The sequence below is a fragment of the Dermacentor andersoni genome, chromosome 3 (genome assembly GCF_023375885.2).
Source record: "Dermacentor andersoni chromosome 3, qqDerAnde1_hic_scaffold, whole genome shotgun sequence".
Lineage (NCBI taxonomy): Eukaryota > Metazoa > Arthropoda > Arachnida > Ixodida > Ixodidae > Dermacentor > Dermacentor andersoni.
Genome location: NC_092816.1, coordinates 64,573,230 through 64,595,165, shown reverse-complemented (window position 1 = coordinate 64,595,165; position 21,936 = coordinate 64,573,230). Strand labels below are relative to the sequence as shown.

The 21,936-nt window shown below is 46.1% G+C and overlaps 2 protein-coding genes across 2 annotated transcripts; one reads left to right on the top strand and one right to left on the bottom strand.

The window, feature by feature from the left end:
• Window positions 1-283: 283 nt before the first annotated feature.
• CSN7 (COP9 signalosome subunit 7) lies at window positions 284-21,756 on the bottom strand. Its single transcript, XM_050194549.3, has 9 exons — window positions 21,628-21,756; window positions 20,604-20,809; window positions 18,840-18,915; window positions 10,556-10,644; window positions 9,074-9,276; window positions 5,344-5,449; window positions 1,351-1,472; window positions 659-739; window positions 284-374 (listed from the first exon to the last, which is right to left on the bottom strand). The coding sequence occupies exons 2-8, from the start codon at window positions 20,787-20,789 to the stop codon at window positions 715-717; spliced, it is 807 nt and encodes a 268-aa protein (XP_050050506.1). The 5' UTR covers window positions 20,790-20,809; window positions 21,628-21,756; the 3' UTR covers window positions 284-374; window positions 659-714.
• On the top strand, window positions 12,447-13,813 carry LOC140216277 (tigger transposable element-derived protein 6-like). The gene is made up of 2 exons (XM_072286672.1): window positions 12,447-13,594; window positions 13,808-13,813. The coding sequence occupies exons 1-2, from the start codon at window positions 12,665-12,667 to the stop codon at window positions 13,811-13,813; spliced, it is 936 nt and encodes a 311-aa protein (XP_072142773.1). The 5' UTR covers window positions 12,447-12,664.
• Window positions 21,757-21,936: the final 180 nt, after the last annotated feature.

Sequence of the window (21,936 nt, the reverse complement as noted above, 5' to 3'; positions counted from 1 at the left end):
ATGGACACTGTCTTCTTAGCTGGCTTCAGTGCCATCACTCTACAGTCACTCACACCTGTGTGTTTTGTTTTTTTATCAGTATGACATACCTAGTCCACACAGAAATCACGGTGTACATAATCTTGTGTCATTTTGCAATGAAGAAAACCATAAACCTTGCATTAAACAGCCGTTGCACAAGGACTGCATGCTGCATGGAGAGCCTTTCAACTCTATCAGAACAGATCACACACATGCTTATGCAAGCTATTGCACTTTCAAAACTGCACATATTGCCACAAAATAAGGCAGCATGGAACAGGATTTTTATTTTACAGTTTATACAGTGTCGTCAAGAAAGCGTTTGGTGAACTTCTCTTGGCCATTTCTCCATCCTGCAATGATAAAAAAAAGATTGACTGTAATGGAAGAAATGCAAGCTGCTCCAACTACGGTAGTTGCAACTGTGGGAAAGTATAAATAATTATTGCTTAATGCAAAATGATGAAATCTGCATGTTTTGATGCACTGCATTAAATCAAGTTATACAGATAAACACACACCAATCTGACAGAACAACAAGGTATTGTGTCCTCTGCATCCTAGTAAGAATAGTATCAAGAAATGCTACAAATGAAAGTGAAATAGCAAAATGAGATTATTTAGTAAGAACGCTTACCTGTTTTCAACTCAAGCAGGTCAGTCTTTAAAGCCCAGGCGTTTTCTCAGCCACTCTCATCTTCTACTCTGATGTGGTAGCCTAGTGAAGGTAATTACCAAGTCCGTTAAAATCTCACCCTCCGCAGAAGAGTGACAGCAGTTGCAATAGTACTAAGAAGAAACTGCATAATGCAATCTGCCCCTCGTGTCAACCAATTAAACTCCATTACAAGACTGAGGCCTTCCTCTAGTGTCTCCAACTACATAGCCAGGCCTTACATCTGCCCGACCAATCTTGTGCCTGCAAATTATGCACCGGTGTAGTCACTCCCTTAAAAACATTTCCTTTGGCACCTTGCTGTTAAATGTTAGCAGTTATTGTATTGCTGATCACAGCTGTAGCTTGCCACATCTACGCTTACAATGCATAGTTTGGTTCCAGGTGACGCTATTTGTGCAATCTCAAGCCAGTACTGCCAGATTTTATGCCCGCACTCTTAAACTCGGGCTTACAAAGCTGGATTAATCACCACTCCTACATGCTCATCACACCGTTGTTTAATGCAACTGCCATGCATGACAGATGTGCACCAATCTGTCCCCCACTCCCTCCCCCGTCGCGCGCGCTATGTCACGTTACCGTGAGCTTGCTCCTTTACAAAATTTGTAACGGAACCTGGTGAAGAATTATATGGTAAATAAAAGACGCACCCTTTGCTCTTGGATGCCTTCTTGCCCGGCTTGTCCATGTGGCTGTCCTCCCGGCCATCAGCACCCATCTGGTCATCCACATCTTGTGATTGTACCTTCAGGTTCTTCTTTATGTTTGCAACCTAAGGAAAATCATCCAAAAGAATGTTGAGTCATTCGTTTCATGTAACACGACACTCAAACGACGCCCAATGTTTAGTTTTTGCCTTTTGAAACATCCACCTGCCAGCCTGCAATGTCTTTTTCATAATCATTTCTACAACTCGTGTTTGTCTCGGCTTTCGCCTGAAAATTTGCAGCATACACGAAGTGAATTTCACAAGCTCCGATTTCAGTAGCATTTCTGGGAACACCAGCTTCTTTAACTTTGTTACTTCATATCATGCAAACTTGGAAGCCCTTTCGAATGTTTCTATACCTAATTCTGATACCTTTTATGAAAGGTACAATAGAGCAAAATACTAAACCAGTTTAGTCTGATAACATTGTTTAAGATCTCTATTGTCATCAATTTCATGATAATAGGTTGATTATTAGAAGAGAAAAGGAAGGTCGAAGTCCGATTTTTCAAAATTTCTCACCTAAACCACAATGCTGGTACGTCAGTATGAGGTACAAATTTCAAAGTACTTTTTTTTTCATATCTGGACTGCATTGGCTCAGTGGAAGTTCCCAAAACTTGCCGTGTTCACTCCTTCGCTCCTTTAGAGCGCAATGAAGTAGGGGTGTGCGAATATCGAATAACAGATTTCAAATCAAATTTCAAATCTAATCAAGAAAAAGAAGCCGTATAACAAATCGAATATCACAAAAATTTTTGTGGTTACAAATTTTGGGCATGTAATTACGATGTTGCACACACTCTGGAGTCTAGGAGCATTGCATAAGAATGTAACAAGCTATCAGTAACGTAGGTACACTGAAATCGAGACAATTTGTACGGTCTGCTCTTATTACAGCTAGAAATTTATGTAGAATAGAATCCAGTGATCTTTTTTTTTTCTCTGAAGCTAGTGCGTGACATTCTGTTGTACTGAATAACAATGTGGTTTTCAGTTTAATAGTGGACCAGTGTCTTGCGGCAAACTTTTATTGCATAGAAAGTTGTGCTTTCCAGTTTTTTTGTTTTTTTTTTTCCAAACGACAGAAGCGCTATGCTAACTTTACAGCTGGTGGGTTACTGTGAGGGCAATCTGCACGACAGGCAAAAAGTGACTACGTCGGGACTACGCTTCGTCAGACTATATACGTGCCTTAACCAAGCGATTCTTTTTTTCCCCGACTTTCATGAGTTAGAATTTTGTATACAGTAAAAGCTCGTTAATTCGAACCGCAAGGGGAAGCTGCTTCAGTTCGAATTAACAAAAGTTCGAACTAACGAAAGTGAAGGAGAGCAACAGTACACTGCGATTTGGAAGCAGCAGGGTATGTCAGAAATTGGGCGTGTCAGAAAGTGATGGCGTGTGCCGTGGGCACAGGCCATCTTTAAGTCGAAGCTCTGGGTCCGACTGTGCCACACCACCGATGGTCACCGAAACGAACGTTAGCCGAGGCTTAACACCATCATAAAGAATCGCGACGGCCGATACCTTCCAAGTTGTAAACAGACGTGCACAACCGATGAAGACTGCCAAGACAAAGATGCTGAACATGTGAAAGTCGTGAAGGCCCCGATTCGTTGGTTCTTGATTGCAAGCGCAGCTGCGACGCACTTGATTCGCTGTGTTCTGGTGCTTGCAGCGCCATCTGCCGCACAACATTAGCAGCTGCACAAGATTTGCAAAGCCTCCGAGATTCGCAACGGGCAAGAAGTCTCGAAGGTTACGTGGAGAGGTGGCTGTCGCCGCTGCCTTCTGGCCGACCCTGCGCCGGTTAAATTTTTTCCGATTTTGCCTTCTCTCGCTGTTCTCTCCGTTCCGGAGGCGACGCAGCCTCGTGTGTAGGCAGTAGGTGCGTTTCTCTGGCCGTGTGCCAGGCGGCGCGTAGTTCGAATTATCCGTGGCGGAACCTTCTCGCATTCGAAATAGCGGGCTTTTTTGTACATAGACTTCTGTGGAGCTTGGCCAGACCAAATCGTGCAGTTCGAATTATCCATAAATTCGTATTATTGAAGTTCAAATTAACGAGCTTTCACTGTAATTCGAATTTTCATAGCATCCCCGTGGAATTCGAATTAACGAGCTTTTACTGTAATATGTTTATACCGGTGGCTCAGTCCTGAAATCACGCGTGTAGATTAATCTGGCAGCTGTTGAAGCGGCGTTAAGTTCATCACCGCATATCCAACACGATCTGCATGCCTATTGGCAGCTAATCAGCCAGTGCTTATGTGAACTTCCTGAAATATGCACTGCTTTTGTTGCCCTTCCCTCTGTCTGCGTTGCATTATCGTGTCGATCGGTCCTGTTAACCCGGACTGGACAAATTTTGTACCGACAGAGGTGGACCCGGCCGATGCGGTGCTGTTGTGCGCAATCCCCGCATCTGGCTGACGTGAAGGAGCGCTAGCAGTGACAAAGTCCGCAAACGCACCAGCCGGGGTGTGGTCCATCTACTGCTCTCTCAGCATTCTTTTTGTGCCAAGAAATGAGTGGAACACTAGCTTGTGCGGCACTGCGCGGGTCTCCACATCAAATGTGTAGAATATTAGAAAAGTCAAATAGTAGTTATTCGATTCACAAACTGAATTATTCAAGACAGTCACTTTTCGATTCAATGATATGCGAGTATTCGCACACCTGTACAGTAAGTCCATCTTTACCGATAAAAAATTAGCTGGGACCTAGGAGACACCATCAAAATCCATGACGCCATGGCAGTGAGCTGATGTGGGAACTTCAAGGCGGCACTGCCACCAGTCTTTCGTTTCTGCATCTTTTCTGGCTTACAAAGCCTCTTCTCACGGTGAGAGTGGTGTTCTTAGTACTGTAAGAGGGTAATTTACTAATACAGTCAGCTTCTGTTAATTCAATCCTGAAGAGACCGCCGAAATTGATCAAATTATCCGGCGGGTCGAATTAAACAAGATGCAGAAATAAATGCCAGAACATACTGCTGACTCCTTGGCAGTATTTGCTCTATTCTAACACACCCCAAAATCAAACAAGCGCCCACTTTCTAGGTGTCCCAAGTAAAAAACTAATGTAGGAATGTCATTACAGCTCTTAAACGAAGTACAAATCTAACGCACACCCGATTTTTGGTTAGAAAAATTGTTGCACAATGGCGGCGAGTTTTTAAAAGTCAGCTTCGCGACATGATTTTTTAGTCAGCTCCGCCGCAATGCAAAGGGGTTATGCTATGAAGCATACAACCGTTGCGAAGGCAGTTTTGGTTTTGTGTCCAATTGCACCATACTGGCAATTTTCGGCCCAACTTTCTTTTTAAGGAAAACGAGGACACGCTGCTGTAGTCAGGTAAATACCATAATCAGACATTGTGAGCTGTGCTTATGCTTGAAAATCTTCCTAGCGTGGGCCAAAAATAGGTGTTTTCGACCAGTGATGGCATGTGTTCAATGCATTCACTGTCCCCAAGCTCCCCCCAACAACACAACCCAATAGTTGGGGTCACCATAGGGGTCAGGCACGTGCCTGCTGACTGGCCAAGTCCGAATTATCTGGCAAAAGCCAATTTTAGGATCACAATAACGAAAGTTTGAGCCCATGGAAATGAATGAACGATGGCCAGGACCTTTGGTCGGGATCAAATAAATCAAAAAATTGAATTACGAAAGTAGACTGTATACATACAAGCCTATAAGGTATGCATGAACAGTACCATATGATGTTATAATGACATGAATAAACAAACCACTCATGCTTTGCTAAGAGACAAGATAAGTAGTCTAATAATACTGATTTAAAAGTTTTCCATGTTCTTTTTTTTTTTTTTGTAAAGCTATGCTTCTGGTAACATTAGACATTACAGCTCCAAAAAAGTAACAGCAGCAATGAAATACAAGACACGCATCAGATGTACTGGGTAATTCACCTCATTGTCAATGTGCTGCTTCAGTTTCATGTGGGAGTCCTTCATGGCATTAGCACGGGCAATCTGGCACTCAATGCTGTTCACTACAGTCTCGCAGCTTGTGCACCTAAGGTGGAGAAAAACATCAATAGTATTTTAATACTCTGTGTCAGTTAATGTGGAAGCAAGTGCAGCCACATCTTCAGTTGCTGTTCTATTCTGGCTAATTAGCTATGATAATTGCAGCCATTAAAAATAACCAGTCACATTTTGCAAGTCAAACTGAAAACAGAATGCTAGCTTTGCAGTCTTTTTTTGGTATCTTTCAGCCTAAGAATGTGAGTTGAAGAATTCTCCAATATTACCTAATCAAAGAAAGCACAATCCAGTGGCAACAAAAGACAAATTTACATTCTGAACCCGAGATTTCAGCACAGATGCACAACTCTGGACTTTTTACCATTCATATTGGCACTACAGTTGTGGGTTCCTCACTGCAACCCACAACCTATAGCAGAAACCTTGCAAGAGGACAGGACACTTGTACAGAATGTGGGAGCCACATGCTGTGGAGTTCGCTGCCGGCACCAGAGATAACATTTGGTTCAAAACTAGCTTAACGTGAGCATGCATGGTTATGTTTTTGAGATGCCCAGCCTTTTCTCGAACTGTTGGTAACCACATGCTTTGGCAACTGTTTTCGACATCAAGGTCACTGCCAGAAGTGCTACAGCACAAAGTGGAGGCATAATTACACAATTCAGCGCACATGAACACAGCTGCAGTTGTGTCATTGTTCTGCCAACTATTGCAGGTATAGTGTGAGCAAAGTATTTTGGAGTGCTGCGCAGGGTGGCAACACAGGAGGAATTATGACGGCAAAAGCAGCTGTCAAAGCTAGCGGTGACCAGCAGGGCAAGAAAAGACAAGGCGTCTCATAAATGCACCTAAGCATGCTCACATGCAGCCGGTCCCTAGCTAGGTGTTATCGTTAGATACTGGCCATGCAATCCCAAGCACGCAGCCTACGTGCTCTAGACAGACACCTGTACCTACCAGTACCCTCTGTACCTACCAAACTCCAAAAGGACTTCTTCTTGGGCAAGTCGGTGCTTAGATTTCCTAGGTATACTTTGTGGTGCAAAATACATTTCTTGAAGAGGGACAGAAGAGAGGAAGACAGTGAAGCGCCAAACTACCAACTGTTTAATGACAGCCTGAAAAAACGTCTATAAGAAAAGAAAAGAAAACTTCCGCTCATGCGCAGGAAGGCAAGGTGTAAGTCTGACAAGGCGCACCTTCCTGCGCACTGTAAAGCCTGTCGTCGTACGCCATGCTTTGAGCAAGTATTGATTCTTGGCAAAAGTAGGGACCAAACTGCAAGGGAGTTGTTGGAAGCATTTTATATTAAAAAGAAAGGGTCTGACTATGTCAGCGATACATCTATCATATTATATTCCGCAGGAATGTGCTTTATCCAAAGTATGTTATCATGATCATGTTGTTCTGTCACACGTTGCCTCCCTGTGCATGAGCTGAAGTTGTCTCTTCTTTTCTTCTATACGTTTTTTCAAGCTGTCATTAAACAGTTGGTAGTTTGGCGCTTCACTGTCTTCCTTTCTTCTGTCCCTTTCAAGAAATGTATTTTGCACCACAAAGTATGTACCTAGGAAAACTACCAAACTCCCATGCTCCTGCTTCCTGTTTCTTCAATTCTCCTGTGCAACTCCCAAACAATGAAGTTTGAAAGGTCAACCTGGATTCTCTATTTTGGGGCATTACCAAGTGTCAGTCTCTCTTCTCCCACTCTCCATTTCGGAACACCACAAGAAGACTAAGGAGAAAGACTAAAACAGTTTTGAAAGGTATACTGCACTTCCAAAGCTATATTCCCTCAGCAAGAAAAGCTTAACCATGAGCGAGCAAAACCTTAAGGCAGCACACTGAATTGGATTGGTGAATAAATTTTCAGAACTTGAAGGTAACAGCAATAAAAACAGGAACAAAACAAGAGTATTTATCCACTTTCATCTTTGTTCTGCTTTTAGCTCTGTTAACTTCGATTCCCTCTAAATTTTCTGCCTAAACCATGGCACTTATGACATAATTCCTGTGACATTGGTTCTATGGCACATTTTCACATACTTGAGACTTTTGCAAGTATGAAAGGCCAGCAAGAATTGCTGGAGTGAGTTTTTATATTTCATTTAGAACATAAAGTCATTATATTATATTTTTTAACAATACACAACAGCTAAACTTCTAGCAGACATTGCCAAAACTTGATGTCACGAAAACACTGCCGAGTCACAGGAGCCTGTTTCAAGTTCGCATTGCCACCAATCTTCCTTATGTCCTTTTCAGTCTAACAAGTTCCTGGTGACAGTAAGCCCCATTTGCAATTCCAGATGTGTATTCTACCAACTTAGCTTAACCTTATGTGTCATTGTCTTTTTTTATGTCCCCTATTATTTGTTAATTTACAGTAGATCCTTGTTGATACATTCCCGTTTCGTATGTTTTCCTGGTGCCAACGTTCGCAATCCAGAACACAAGAAATGACCCAATCAAGTTACGCCCATTTTTCACCAGCTCATACATTCCCGGAAAACCAGATTTTTCGGCACCAACGTTCAGTATGTCACCAAACTGCGATTGTATATGTTTTACGGCACCTAGGTCCCATATAAACACGAAAATGCACGAGGCATACACACTTGAGAATACAAATATAGCTGTCCACCATGGCAGCTTCACCACAATACTCATCCGCCCGTCTCAGGCGAAATCGCCGGCATGCACTCAGTTTCTTATTTCGGTACCAGCAAATCTTCTCTGGGATGGTCGTATGCGACATTCGCAGCTATCACAGCCAATCCTATTGCGAAAAGTATCTTCGCCTATCTGTTTAACAGTGCATGGTGCCATCGGAAGCATAGCGTACGCAGACTGCGATCGTATACGTCTTCCGGCTGCTAGACCTCATGTGAACGAGAAAAGGTGCGAGGCACCTGCGATCAAGAACAGTATATCTCAATAGTCTGTCTCACATGAAAATGAAAGCGCGCACAGTTTCTTATTCTGGTACCAGCAAATCTCTGCCCAGGTTGTTGCACACTGCATTCACAGCTATCGGTGCAAAACCTACAGCGATAAGCATCTTCACCTGTCTGTTTACAGTGCATGGTGTGTAGTACCATTGGTAGCGTACTTCAAGCTTTTAGTAGGCGATAATCCAAACGTGCCGCTGTTCCCTCTGTAGGCAGCGTGATGTGGGCATCACGTTTCGCTTTGGCAGCATCCAGAGTCGCCCAACAGCTCAACTTTGCTTACTTTCCCATTGTGCAATAGGAAAACAACGAAACGCATCTCGTGCCGCTGAATCACCACCAGCCTGACGCGAGTCTCGTGCCGCAACGATCTGCGCGATGCTTTGCGGTAATTAGATCTCAACAATAGTTCAGTCTGTAAAATTTTAGTTACTTCAGATCGAACATTTTCCCGGTTAGTACCTTTCTGTTGTGCTTTTTCCAATACGTTTGAACGAGGTTCTACTGTATTTGTACATACATACTGTCAATCACAATACTCATTGTAACAGGAATGGTGAAAAGTGAATATACTGTACACAATATATATGGCAGCGTATATTAAAACAAATGCAGTTTTCAGGTTGGCATGAACAAAAAAATTTTGGCTATCACTCAAGTTCGCTTAGCGATAGTGCAAAACAAAATGCAGCATGGATTACCATTCTTGGAGCACTCGGATTATGGTGCTGACGTCCTCTGGACGGATGTCCCTGCCAATGGTGTAGTCCACTTCCAGCTGATTGTTCTTCTGGTCCAATTTCCCTCGCACCACGTCCGCGTAAATCACATCGATGATCAGATCTTCCAACTCCCGCAAGTTTTTCATGTCAAGTTCTTTTAGCAACGTGGAGTATGGGATACACTGGATGGGAGAAACAGGGTATAGCAGCATTTTTTAAACAACATCTTGGGAAGCATGCAGCGGTAGCACTCCTCACCAGCTACAGCCGAGATCTTCGAATAAATAGAGAAGGAATCATGAGATGGTGATATGACAGCAAGTTTGCTTTGCAAATTAATACACCCGTATAACATGTAAAGAGAAACTTTAGGCTACATTATGGGATTTGGTTTCTGGTGTTTAACACACAAGCCATGAGAGACACTATAGTAAAGGGCTTTGGATTGGCTTCATACATGAACATTGTTGCATTCCATCAGTGTTGGAATATGGACGCCCCGGGTGGGAATCAAACACGTCAGCCTCCTGCTCAGCAACCATATCCATAGCCACTGAGAAACAGCGGTGGATAAAATAAACTTTAAGAAATTCACTTGTAAAGTGAACATCCGAGCAATTCACTCAATATACTATAAGACTGTTCACGCACTAAACTGTTTACCCAATTCACAAGCATCCTTCTAAGCAGTGCTGCATGCTTTTCTCACTAACAGTGGCTCTTGTGTTTTTTTCAAATAAACACAGTAAGAACTGCACGTGACAGCACTTGGTTGTTGAATGAATTATTTCATCACTACAGCCACGTCTTCAACCTTTCAAATGATAGATGCCGGCAGTTCTGCACAAACCTGCAGACTTAAGATATTTAACTACACTGCCATCAGCTTGTTAAATCATTCCATAGGAAGGCTGACAACAATTATGAACAAAATTTATTCACTATGTGGGTGTACCTAGGCGAAAGGGGCCACAGAAATAGTACAGCAGTGATGTAATGGTTCTAATCAGCTTGAAATATTGCTCCTATAAAGAAATCGCTCGCTGCATTCAGACCGCTTTAAAGGATGACCGGATTATATGCATGAAGTAATACACCTGGTGGAATTTCATTTTGTATCACTATAATTTTTGCTGAATGTCAAAACACTGAAGATGTGAGAAAAGTAAAAGTGCATCACACAGTTTTAGTCCTATAACTATCTTAAGTACTGGACAGATATTAAATGAAAGCACTTCCATGTGTCACTTAAGAGGCTTAGGGTGATAAGTAAACTCCCATTAGCTCACCAAACTTAGCTTTTCTTAGCTCCCTCTTCGCTCTTTTGTGCCTGAGCAAACAACTGAATGAACACGAATGCTCAGCAAACATTTCTTAAGGTTGGACTGACCTTCCCCTCTTTTCCAAAAACGTAGCCCTTACGTGATGCATGATAGTGAAAAGATAAAAAATGTGCACTACCTTTGTTTTTGTTGCTAAAGACACTATTGTGAGGTGCCTTAATTTTGTAATCATGGCTGGTGTTAATGGTGGAAATTGAGATTTGTTCTCTGAAACGGAAAAAAAAAAGTTATTGCACAAGGGTCACAAGAAATGACAACACAAGTACAGTAATCAAGGGGGAGAAAAAAAGGGGGGACTACATTGGGAACAAAGCTGGCATTAAACCTTGCTGGGCAAGTACAATAACGTTTTAGTAAAGTTACACTCTCGAATTCTATGAACAAACAAAACGACCACAGCGAAGTACACAATGGCTAATCAAGCTATCAACAATGAGACAGAAAAAGACAAAAAGGTTTGTAGTTATTTCGCACTAATCTATGTGTCAATGTTTACAGGTTTAAGAAAACAGCATAAGAATGGAGAAACCTAACCAGCTAAACTTCATTAATAAGCACAGAGACGTAATTTTGACAATAGATGGATTAGAACTAGCAGCCTGACTCCATGCTAATAGCAACAACAAGAACTACGATGACCACAATCACTATATTTCAATTCACAATTTGTCATTTACACCCTAAAACAATGTTGGTTTATCACAAATATGAACTCTAACTTTGGCCCTATAGTGATGCCACAACTATGAAGTTGTGTTGCCAGATAGTACAGGATTGAAAGCCGAAATATTGCTACGAAACAGCCACCACAGTGTGGCTGCACTGACGAAGAGGAAGACGACGTGGACCCGCTTGATATAGCGTCGCCATAGTGGCCTTCCGTTAACTTCCTCTGAATAAATGTATACAGTTAAACCTGGATGTAACGAACCTATATGTAACGAATTCCTGGATTTAACGAAGTTTTTGAATTCCCCAACGCTGCCCCCATTGAAGCCCATGTATTTTCGACCTTAATGTAACGAACGCGTTGCGGCGGTTAGCCTTGATGTAACGAACTCCCAAAGCTGATCAGTCATTACTTTTAGCACTTTTAAGGAAAATTCGGCCGAAGAAATGCTCTAGATTATTGAATATTAATGCTATAAGGAGCCAGCAGCTACGCGAACGCCAGGGATTGCCGCGACCGAGCAAAGTTAGCGATGATGATGATGATGGCGGCAACTAGCGCCGCTCCGTGCCTAACGTAGCAGTCTTTTCAGGCTTTGCTTGTCTAGCGTGGCACCAGGTGGCATTGGTATCGGCAGCTGATTTCTCTTGCAGAATTATTTTGTTTCGTATGGATTTGAGGACAAGCATTCTTATTTTGTGATTTTCATTTGTTTCAACGGCTTAGACACACTTATGTGTAAGAATTCACTTGAAAAGCAACGCTGATAGCCGGTTCTTTCATTGCCAAGGCGCCGGAAGGGAGAGGGGGAGGGACGATGACGAACGATATCCGTCACTTTTTTTTCTTTCTCTATGGATGCGTTGCATTCGCCATCTTGAGTGTTGTCCTGCGTTCTGCACGTGTGCGTGTGTCAACTGTGCTCTGGTACTGGTTTGTCCGACTTGTTTTGGAGGTGCTAGGCCTGCCTGTCGGCGTGTAGTCGTGCGTCTCCGCTTCTAACTGCGTCGTCGGTTGGTCATGATGAGTTCTACTGCCAGAAAACGAAAAGTTCTGTCTTTTGAAGACAAACTCGCAATTTTAAATGCAGTCTCCGCGGGCAAGAAGAAGGACGTTGCCACCCGTTTCAGCATTCCAGCGAGCACACTATCAACGATTTTGAGTGCGGAACACAGCATCAGAAACGCAGTGGAGTCGGGAACAAGCTCGAAGAAAAAAAGACTGAAGCTGTCCACATACACTGATGTGGACAAGGCAGTGTTCACGTGGTTTTTGGACACGCGAGCCAGAAATGTACCCATAAGTGGCGCGATCTTGCAACAGAAGGCAAAGGATTTTGTGTGTATCTTGGATCATGACGATTTCAAGGCAAGCAACGGGTGGCTGCAGGGATTTAAGAGCCGGCACGGTGTCGTCGGAAGAGTAATCAGCGGCGAATCTGCCTCCGCAGACAGCGATGCTGCTGCTTCGTGGGTGGCTGACAAGCTGCCTGGAATCCTGAGTCGCTTCGAGGCGGCTGATGTCTACAATGCCGACGAGACAGCTCTATTTTATCAAATGCTTCCGGGCCGCACGCTAGCGTTAAAAGGCGATGACTGCCGCGGTGGAAAGCAGAGCAAGCTCCGCATAACGATTCTGCTGTGTGCCAACCTCGACGGCACCGACAAGCGAGTCCCGCTAGTTGTCGGCAAAAGTGCCCGTCCCAGGTGTTTTAAGGGAACGAAGCGTATGCCCGTGAAGTATGTGGCGAATTCCAAAGCGTGGATGACTCGGCCAATATTTTCTGAGTGGTTAAAGGAATTTAACCAGGACGTCAAGCGGCAAGGCCGTCAAGTTTGCCTACTGCTGGACAATTGCTCGGCGCACCACGTCGAGGGCCTGCAGCTGTCGAACATCGAACTTCATTACTTCCCGGCCAACTGCACGTCCCTAATACAACCCCTGGACAAAGGGGTCATTAACAGTTTTAAATGCTGTTACCGGCGCCGACTAATCCTGAAAATACTTCTCGACATCCGTCTGGAACGGGAGATGAAGATCGACATTTATCAAGCAGTCGAGATGCTTGCTGCCTCCTGGCAAGAGGTCAGGGCAGAAGTTATCGCGAATTGCTTTTTAAAGGCCGGAATAGCCAAAAACGCACGGGCTGGTGCCGACGAGGAGGAGGAAGACCTTTCTACTCCGTCCAATGTGGCCGAAGCGTGGAACGAGCTATGTACTAACGGTGGTGTACCCGACGACGTTGAACTGACTGACTTTTTGTTTGCCGACAACGCCGCCGTGACTACAGAAGAAATGTCTGATGCAGCAGTAGCTGAAAGCGTGCAAAATCCGGATGGCGGTGATGATGGTGCTTGTGAGGCAGATCCGTGTGACGTGCCTACTGCAAAGGAGGTGATGAACGCAATGGACGTTATGCGCCGTTTCATCGGCTCGCTCGACAATGAAGGAGCTCTACACGATTTAGCCTCTTTGGAGCGGCGTGTTGTGCCTACACTCGTGCCGAAGAAGCAAGCGGAAATTACGCAGTTTTTTAGTGTAAAATAAATGATTGAAGGGTGAGTTCACCTTCACGGATATATTGAGCTATTTGGTTTCGTTTCTGCATCATTCGTACGAGCCTTCACGCGAAACCTGCATGTAACGAAAACCTGCATGTAACGAAAAATTGCGAGCTTTTGTCAACTTCGTTATATCCAGGTTTAACTGTATAGCATTAGGCTACAGCTACACGCAACATTATTTTGGTGGAGGTGGACGTTCCCCGTACCCGTCATGAAGCTTCGCAGCGGTCGCAACGGCGACACTGCAACTTCGGCTCCGGCTGGCGGCACTTCATCTACGCCACCGTCTCCGCCTGCAGCCCCGACGTACGTCGCCGTCTCCCCCCCTCGGGATCCTGGTGTTTTCAACGGAGTCGGCAGTCCTGATGTTGACGACTGGCTCCGCTTATACGAACGTGTCAGCACCAGTCACAGGTGGGATCCAACTATTATGCTTGCGAACGTTCTTTTCTACCTCGACGCAGTTCCACTTGCATGGTTCCAGACTCACGAAGAGGAGATCTCGAGCTGGGATCTCTTCAAAGAGAAGCTCCGCGACCTCTTTGGCAATCCGTTCGGTCGCCAAGTCACTGCCAAAAAAGACGTCGACCGAATCCTACGTGTCGTACATTCTCGACGTCTTGGCCCTTTGTGCCAAGACTGACCCGACCATGTCTGAGGACGATAAGGTTAATCACGTCCTCAAAGGCACTGCTGACGACGCCTTCAATTTACTGGTGTTTACAAACGTCACCAGTATCGATGCGATCCTCAAGGAGTGCCGCCGTCTCGAGCATGCTAAAAGCCGCCGGGTATCCCAGCACATCACGCGACTTCCCAACACAGCTGCTACATCATCCTGTGACGACCTCTTCCACCAGCCGTCACGATGTGATAACTTGACCCGCATCATTCGTCGTGAGGTCGAAGCGGCACAACCGGCGGCCCCTTCATTCACGTCACCTGATCATTCTCCGGTGACAATCTCCTTGATCCAGGCCGTCGTCCGTCAAGAGTTGTCCAACGTCGGCCTGCAATCCATTCGTTCCATACGCTCGGAACCTCTTTCTCCACGCATGTCCCCACCACGTTCTTCTTACTCCTCTTACGGCCAGCACAACCCCTCCGAATGGCGAACTGTGGATGACCAGCCGATCTGTTTTAATTGCCGACGCATTGGACATGTCGCTCGCCACTGCCGCAGCCGCTGGACTTCTCCGATACGCTATTCTCCTGATTACCACCCTCGCCCCTCTAGCACGTCCTTTTCTTTCGCTCCTTCTATGCCCGCTCCATCATTTGACCCAGCGACACCTTTGACACGACCCCGCTACTCCCGCTCGCCTTCTCCCTCCCGTCGTCAATCTTGTTCGCCCCCGTCACGCCGTGCTCCTTCTCCGACCTACTCGCCGCACCCTCAACCGGAAAACTAGTCAGTGCAGCTTCTGGAGGTGAAGCTGCAAAGACGACATTGGCTGAAAATCCTCGCTTCACCTTACCGACGAACAAGAATCTTTTGGACGTTCTCGTCGACAATGTTCCTGTGTGCGCGTTGATTGACACCGGGGCGCATATGTCCATTATGAGTGCTGCTCTTCGCCATCGGCTCAAGAAAGTTCTGACGCCTGCCCCGAACCGATTCGTACAAGTCGCCGACGGAGGGACTGTCGCTATTGTTGGCATGTGCTCTGCGCGACTCACCATTGCTGAAAGACACACCGTCGTTCTCTTCACCGTCATCGAGCATTGCCCTCACGAACTCATTCTCGGTCTGGATTTCCTCGCCAATCATTCTGCCCTCATTGACTGTTCGGCCGGCTCACTTCGCCTTGACTTGCCTCTCCTTGCCGACCCTGTGGACCCGCCTCCAAGCCGTTTGAGCTGCATGGATTTTATTCGCCTACCGCCTCACTCTGTGACGCACGTCAACTTGTTGTCCTCACCAGCTGTACCTGACGGTAACTACGTGGTCGCACCAATTCCGGCAGTTATACTTACACATGGTGTTACCGTGCCGCACACTGTGCTGACAATTACTGGCAACCGCACCTGCCTTCCCCTTGTCAATTTCGCGCTAACCGCGCAAGTTCTGCCTCAGGGGATTTCATTGGCTATAATTATCGCTTTGCAGGATGATGAAATTGAGCCATTCACAGTGGAAGATCGTCACAGCTCAGTACTCAGCTCAGAGCGTCACCGCACGGTACTGACGTCGAGATTGAGAAGATGGTTTCCTCTGACCTTACACCCGCTCAAGCTGAAGCTCTTTGCCGCGTTCTTGAAGGCTATTGCGACATTTTTTACTTTGACCATCGACCCTTAGGTCAAACGTCCGTCGTGACCCATCGCATAAACACTGGCGATGCCAACCCTATTCACCGCCGTCCATATAGTGTTTCTGCGTCCGAACGAGCTGTTATCCAACAGGAAGTCAAAAATATGCTTGTAAAGGACATTATCGAGCCTTCCTGTAGTCCCTGGGCTTCTCCCGCCGTACTTGTCAAAAAGAAGGATGGAACGTGGCGTTTTTGTGTAGATTATGGCCACCTCAATAAAATCACAAAAAAGGACGTGTACCCTTTGCCACGTATTGATGACACTCTAGACTGCCTGTACGGTGCCACCTATTTTTCTTCTATCGACTTACGGTCCGGCTACTGGCAGATATCCGTCGACGACATGGAGCGAGAGAAGACTGCATTTGTTACCCCTGACGGCCTTTATCAGTTCAAGGTGATGCCTTTCGGTCTCTGTAACGCGCCCGCCACCTTCGAACGAATGATGGACTCTTTGCTTCAGGGGTTCAAGTGGTCCACCTGTTTGTGCTATCTGGACGACGTCATCGTTTATTCGCCCACTTTTGACACGCATCTAGACCGTCTTTCAGCGATTCTTGACGTGTTCCGCCGCGCCGGTCTCCAGCTGAACTCGTCAAAGTGTCATTTCGCTCGCCACCAAATCACCGTCCTTGGACACCTTGTGGACGCCCGAGGCGTGAGACCTGATCCGGACAAAATTCGCGCCGTTACGAACTTTCCTGTTCCGAAGCCTACCAAGGACGTTCACAGTTTCGTAGGGCTGTGCTCTTATTTCCGACGCTTTGTGAAGGATTTTGCGACCATCGCACGCCCCCTTACCGACCTCTTGAAGAAAGACACCCAATTTTCTTGGGGACCTGACCATGCCACATCTTTTTTGCAGCTCACTACTCTCCTTACCACGCCTCCAATTTTGGCCCACTTTGACCCATCTGCCTCAACGGATGTTCGAACTGATGCCAGTGGTCACGGCATAGGAGCAGTGTTAGCACAACGCCAGCGTGGACATGATCGTGTTATAGCCTATGCCAGCCGACTTCTATCCCCCGCCGAGCACAATTATTCAATCACAGAGCGCGAGTGCCTCGCTCTTGTGTGGGCTGTTGCGAAGTTCCGTCCATACTTGTACGGACGCCCCTTCTGTGTCATCACTGATCATCACGCGCTCTGCTGGCTATCCTCGCTTAAGGACCCCACGGGACGACTCGCTCGCTGGGCATTGCGCCTGCAAGAATATACCTTCTCCGTGGTATATAAGACGGGACGCTTGCACCAGGATGCCGATTGTTTGTCCCGCTGCCCCATCGATGAACCGGCTGATGCGGACGCCATCGCTTGCGTTTTCTCTGTGTCCCAGTTGCTTGAAATCGGCAACGAGCAACACCGCGACCCCTCAATACGAGCCTTCATCGACCATCTGGAGTCAACGCCTGGCGACGCCTCTCTCCGGATGTTTCTCCTTAAGGAGGGGACATTATACCGCCGCAATCTTGACCCGCACGGCCTTGACCTTCTGCTCGTAATTCCATCGCACCTGCGTTCGACTGTCCTCCAACAACTTCACGACGCTCCCTTGGCTGGACACTTGGGCGTCTCGCGCACATACGACCGTGTACGACGTCGATTCTTTTGGCCGGGTCTCGCCCGCTCCGTGCGGCGCTACGTTGCCGCTTGTGAGCCTTGTCAGTGCCGGAAGAAGCCCTCCACACCTCCACCTGGATGTCTCCAGCCCATCGACATCCCACCGGAACCCTTTTTCCGTGTTGGTCTAGACCTGCTTGAACCGTTTCCTCTCTCGGGCTCCGGAAATAAATGGGTCGCCATCGCTACTGATTATGCTACGCGGTACGCAATCACCAGAGCCCTTCCGACAAGTTGTGCTACTGACGTTGCTGACTTCCTACTCTATGACATCATTTTAGTGCACGGTGCTCCGCTCCAATTAATCACTGACCGTGGCCGCAGCTTTCTGTCAGCAGTCGTCGAGGACATCCTCCGCTCCTGCTCCACAAAGCACAAGTTCAGCACGTCCTACCACCCACAGACCAACGGCCTCACGGAGCGCCTCAACCGGACCATCACCGACATGCTTTCGAAGTACGTTGCGACCGACCACCACAACTGGGATCTTCACTTACCATATGTGACGTTCGCGTACAATTCATCGCGTCACGACACCGCCGGCTATTCACCATTCTATCTCCTATATGGCCGAGAACCCGCGTTGCCCTTAGACACTTTGTTGCCCTCGGCCACACGTTCAGCCACTGAATACGCCCGCGACGCGATCGCACACGCCGACCACGCGCGCCAGCTCGCCAGCACCCGTCTCGAGGCCTCACAGGAGCACCAGAGACGCCTCTATGATTGCCACCATCACGACGTGCACTTTACTCCGGGTTCTCTGGTGCTTCTCTGGTCAACAATTTGACGGGTGGGCCTTTCTGAAAAGCTGCTGTCGCGCTACACTGGCCCATACCGTGTGGTGCTACAAGTGACCGATGTCACGTATGAAGTCGTCCCCGCCGACCCCTCAGCGTCATCGTCGGCTACAAGTGACATTGTTCACGTGGCAAGACCAAAGCCATACCATACACCTTTCACCGCGGATGTGTAGATTAAGCACCGGGACGGTGCTTCTACTGCCGGGGCTGATGCTACGAAACAGCCACCACAGTGTGGCTGCACTGACGAAGAGGAAGACGACGTGGACCCGCTTGATATAGCGTCGCCATAGTGGCCTTCCGTTAGCTTCCTCTGAATAAATGTATATAGCATTAGGCTACAGCTACACGTAACAATATTTTGTGTGCGAATAAAATCAGCAAACAAAAAACTGAACAAATGGAAAAAGTAATGGCTGCTACTCACCATGGTATGTTGCATAGGTCCCAAATGCAAACAAGTTGAGAAGGTTTAGGTAGCTGCTGTGGGGACCATTTGCCAGCTAGAAAGGAAAACAAAAGAGGAAAGCTCAACGGAAAGCTCAACTATCCACATGGAAAGACTAGCAGTTGCTGTAAATGCAAACTATATTGTGTTTACTACCAATCGATGTTGAATTTTATTGTTGTGCTATCCTATGGCTGATTGTCGTTTGCATCGTTAAATACCATGAATTCTAGCATGCAGTTGACGCAAAAGTTGGCAATGACAAAGTGGCTCACCAGTGACATTGTTTTATGTGCTATGACAAGCATTACACTGTGCACATACCATTTGTTTAGCATTTGCCAGTGTTAAGACTAGAAAGGGCACATCTGTAACTCAATAAAGAGCTCGTAGACTTCTTTATTTCATGATTCAACTTCCTTGCAATGCACCTTTTCTTTCAAAATGATAAACTACAAACTAAGTGCAATGCAGAAATTGCCCACAGAATCAACATATACTGCCTGTCAGCTCCACATGCACCTGGTGTGTGCTGGCTTTTGAACTTCAGAGATTGCAGATGCCTAGTTGCCAATGTGAAGAAAGAGCTCTGGTGCACAGGCACCAATAGTCCGGAATAAATCCCATAAATTATGTATACATCATAATGTGCAAGCAGAGAGCAGCACTTCTCATGTTGGAACAAAAGAAGCACAAGAAACCGTTTCTAGCAGCGATGTGGCACATGAAAGCTGGAGTAAAACACAGCCTCCCGTGATCTAAAGGCTGCTGCTTGGAATGAGGCTTCTAGTCGGCTGCTTGGCAAGTGTTCTTTTTTGCAGGCTAGACTATGCAAACCCTCTTTCTACTTTGTTTGCTGATATTTGCTGACTAAGCATTGAAGGTGGCATGGCAGTGTACAACGGTAATGAATTGAAGTGAAATGAGCTGGTGGAGCAAAAAGTCAGAACTCGAAACATTTGCAGCATCTATACTGGAAGAGTTAGCTTTACAGTTCGGGCATGCCTTCTAAAGCACTATGATGACAGCATGGCGACAGGAACTGCACACACAAACCAGCTACAGCTGAAGGAAAAGTATCTATAGCACATTTCAAATTCTTCTGCTCAGAGACTCTCATTTTCTCCCAATAAATTTTAGACATTATTCCATCAATCTCCGTAAAAGCTTTAATCATTAATACAGCACAGTGCATACAGAGCCTTTAAAAAAAAGGTAAACTCGGGGGTTTTATGTGCCAAAACCACAATATGATGAGGCCCGCCATAGCGGCAGACTTCGGGTTAATTTTGACCATCTGGGCTTCTTTAACGTGCACCCAATGCAAGGTACACGGATGTTTTTGCATTTCGCCCCCATAGAAATGCGGCCGCTGTGAACACGATTCCATTCTGCCACCTCGGGCTAAAAACACCAAAGCCACTAAGCCACCACAGCGGGTTACAGAGCTTCTTAACGAGAGCTCCCTGCGCATCGCCGTAATGCCCTCTGGGATGTTGTGAGCACCCACTCAAATGCACTGAAGGACTCGCAGCATATGCAATTTGCACTCTTGTGCAATAGCCCAGAGAGTACATGCTATTTCCCCCACTAAAATGATTATACAAGTGATAAGAAAAAGTGGCATGGCCTTCTTGTAGCCTTAAAAAAAAAATAACTATTATATTTTTACTAGCATGGTTGAACAGATGTAAATTCGTTGAGCTGTAGCTCAGTGACAATGTGATTCGGTTTACAGCTTACCTCCTGAATGTTTGGCATGTCGAGTAATTCTCCAAAGACATGAACGCCAGGGGCTTCTGTGACCTGCTTGATGAGTTCGGCGGCTGCGGCGCCTTTCGCTGTCTTGGCCAAGAGAAGGTACTGTTCCAGCTGAGATGACTGCATCACGGTGGTGGTGGCGGCGGCGGCGGTTTTGTTCTCACCCATGGCTGCCAAACCACACTATTCTGCACAATCCAGTAAACGGACGAGACGCTCAGAACACAACCTGCACTAGACTCATCACTCGACCGAGCTCAGCAGCAGGTTCTTCTAAATTCCCAGTCGCACGTTTCCTCACGAAACCATAATGGGAAAATAGCAAGAGCTCCCGCGCTGAGCAGGTTGGGCAGTAGTACAGCAATAAAAGCTAGGGCAAGGCGTTTGTCTACGCACTGTCAGTCGCCTGCTACACAGGTCACCGGCCGTATTTCGAGACATAGGCAGCAATCAGTAGCCTCCTTCTGTGAAGCTCACGAGTTTGCGCAACACATACACGGAAAACCACTAATCCCGCTATGTGAAACGCGTTGTGTTTCTGCCAAGCCCGAACTGTCAGACGACTGGACGTAGTCAAAACAATGAAATGTACTAAGCTGATTGAACTAGAGTCTAACCTAAACGTGTCAACAGAATACAACTTAAGTGACCGTAACGTTTACGATTTATGTAACACAATTTTGCTAATGACAGTGGTGCAGCAGTAAGTTAAAATCGTAATCTCGTAAGTGCATGCCACAAGCTGCCTCGACAATACTTCAAGATCACGTCCTCGTGAAAGATATTGAATCAAAAAGCATCCTACACAGCACCATGCTGGTCTAAGACAGGTTAAATGCTCTTTTAGCAATCAACACAAGCTATCGAACAGAAAATATTAGTTTAATAACGGCAACTTGGCGACTCTAAGGCGAGTACTCGCCAAAGCAAGAACACGCATTCACACGGTTGAAACGATTGCAGCACACAACGTAGAAAAGTGTTTGTGAACAGAACACATACTTACGATAAATATGGTTATATAAGAAAAGCTAGCGCTGCAAAAGACAGCTTTAAAAGGGTGCTACACAATCTTCAACTATATAGACAGCTTCTAGTCTATTCAACCCAGATATAAAGTACAAACGGAATCAGCCAGCAAGAGGGAATTGTATAGTTTCGTACTCAATATATAAAACATTCTGAGAAGATAACATATTTACAATTTGTTTTATCCTAAGTATTGTTCTAGTAAAAATTAAGTAACGGTGTTAGGTATTTGTAAGTGAAGATAAGAGCGCATTCAAGCGCAGTGCTGCTACGGCACTACGTCAAT

Coding starts and splice junctions, on each gene's coding strand:
- LOC140216277 (XM_072286672.1), top strand. CDS start 12,665: ATGCTTCCGGGCCGCACGCTAGCGTTAAAAGGCGATGACTGCCGCGGT.
- CSN7 (XM_050194549.3), bottom strand. CDS start 20,789: ATGGGTGAGAACAAAACCGCCGCCGCCGCCACCACCACCGTGATGCAG. Junction 18,916..20,603: donor ACATGCCAAACATTCAGGAG/GTAAGCTGTAAA, acceptor TTTCCTTTCTAG/CTGGCAAATGGTCCCCACAG. Junction 1,473..5,343: donor AGCAGCACATTGACAATGAG/GTGAATTACCCA, acceptor GATTTTCCTTAG/GTTGCAAACATAAAGAAGAA.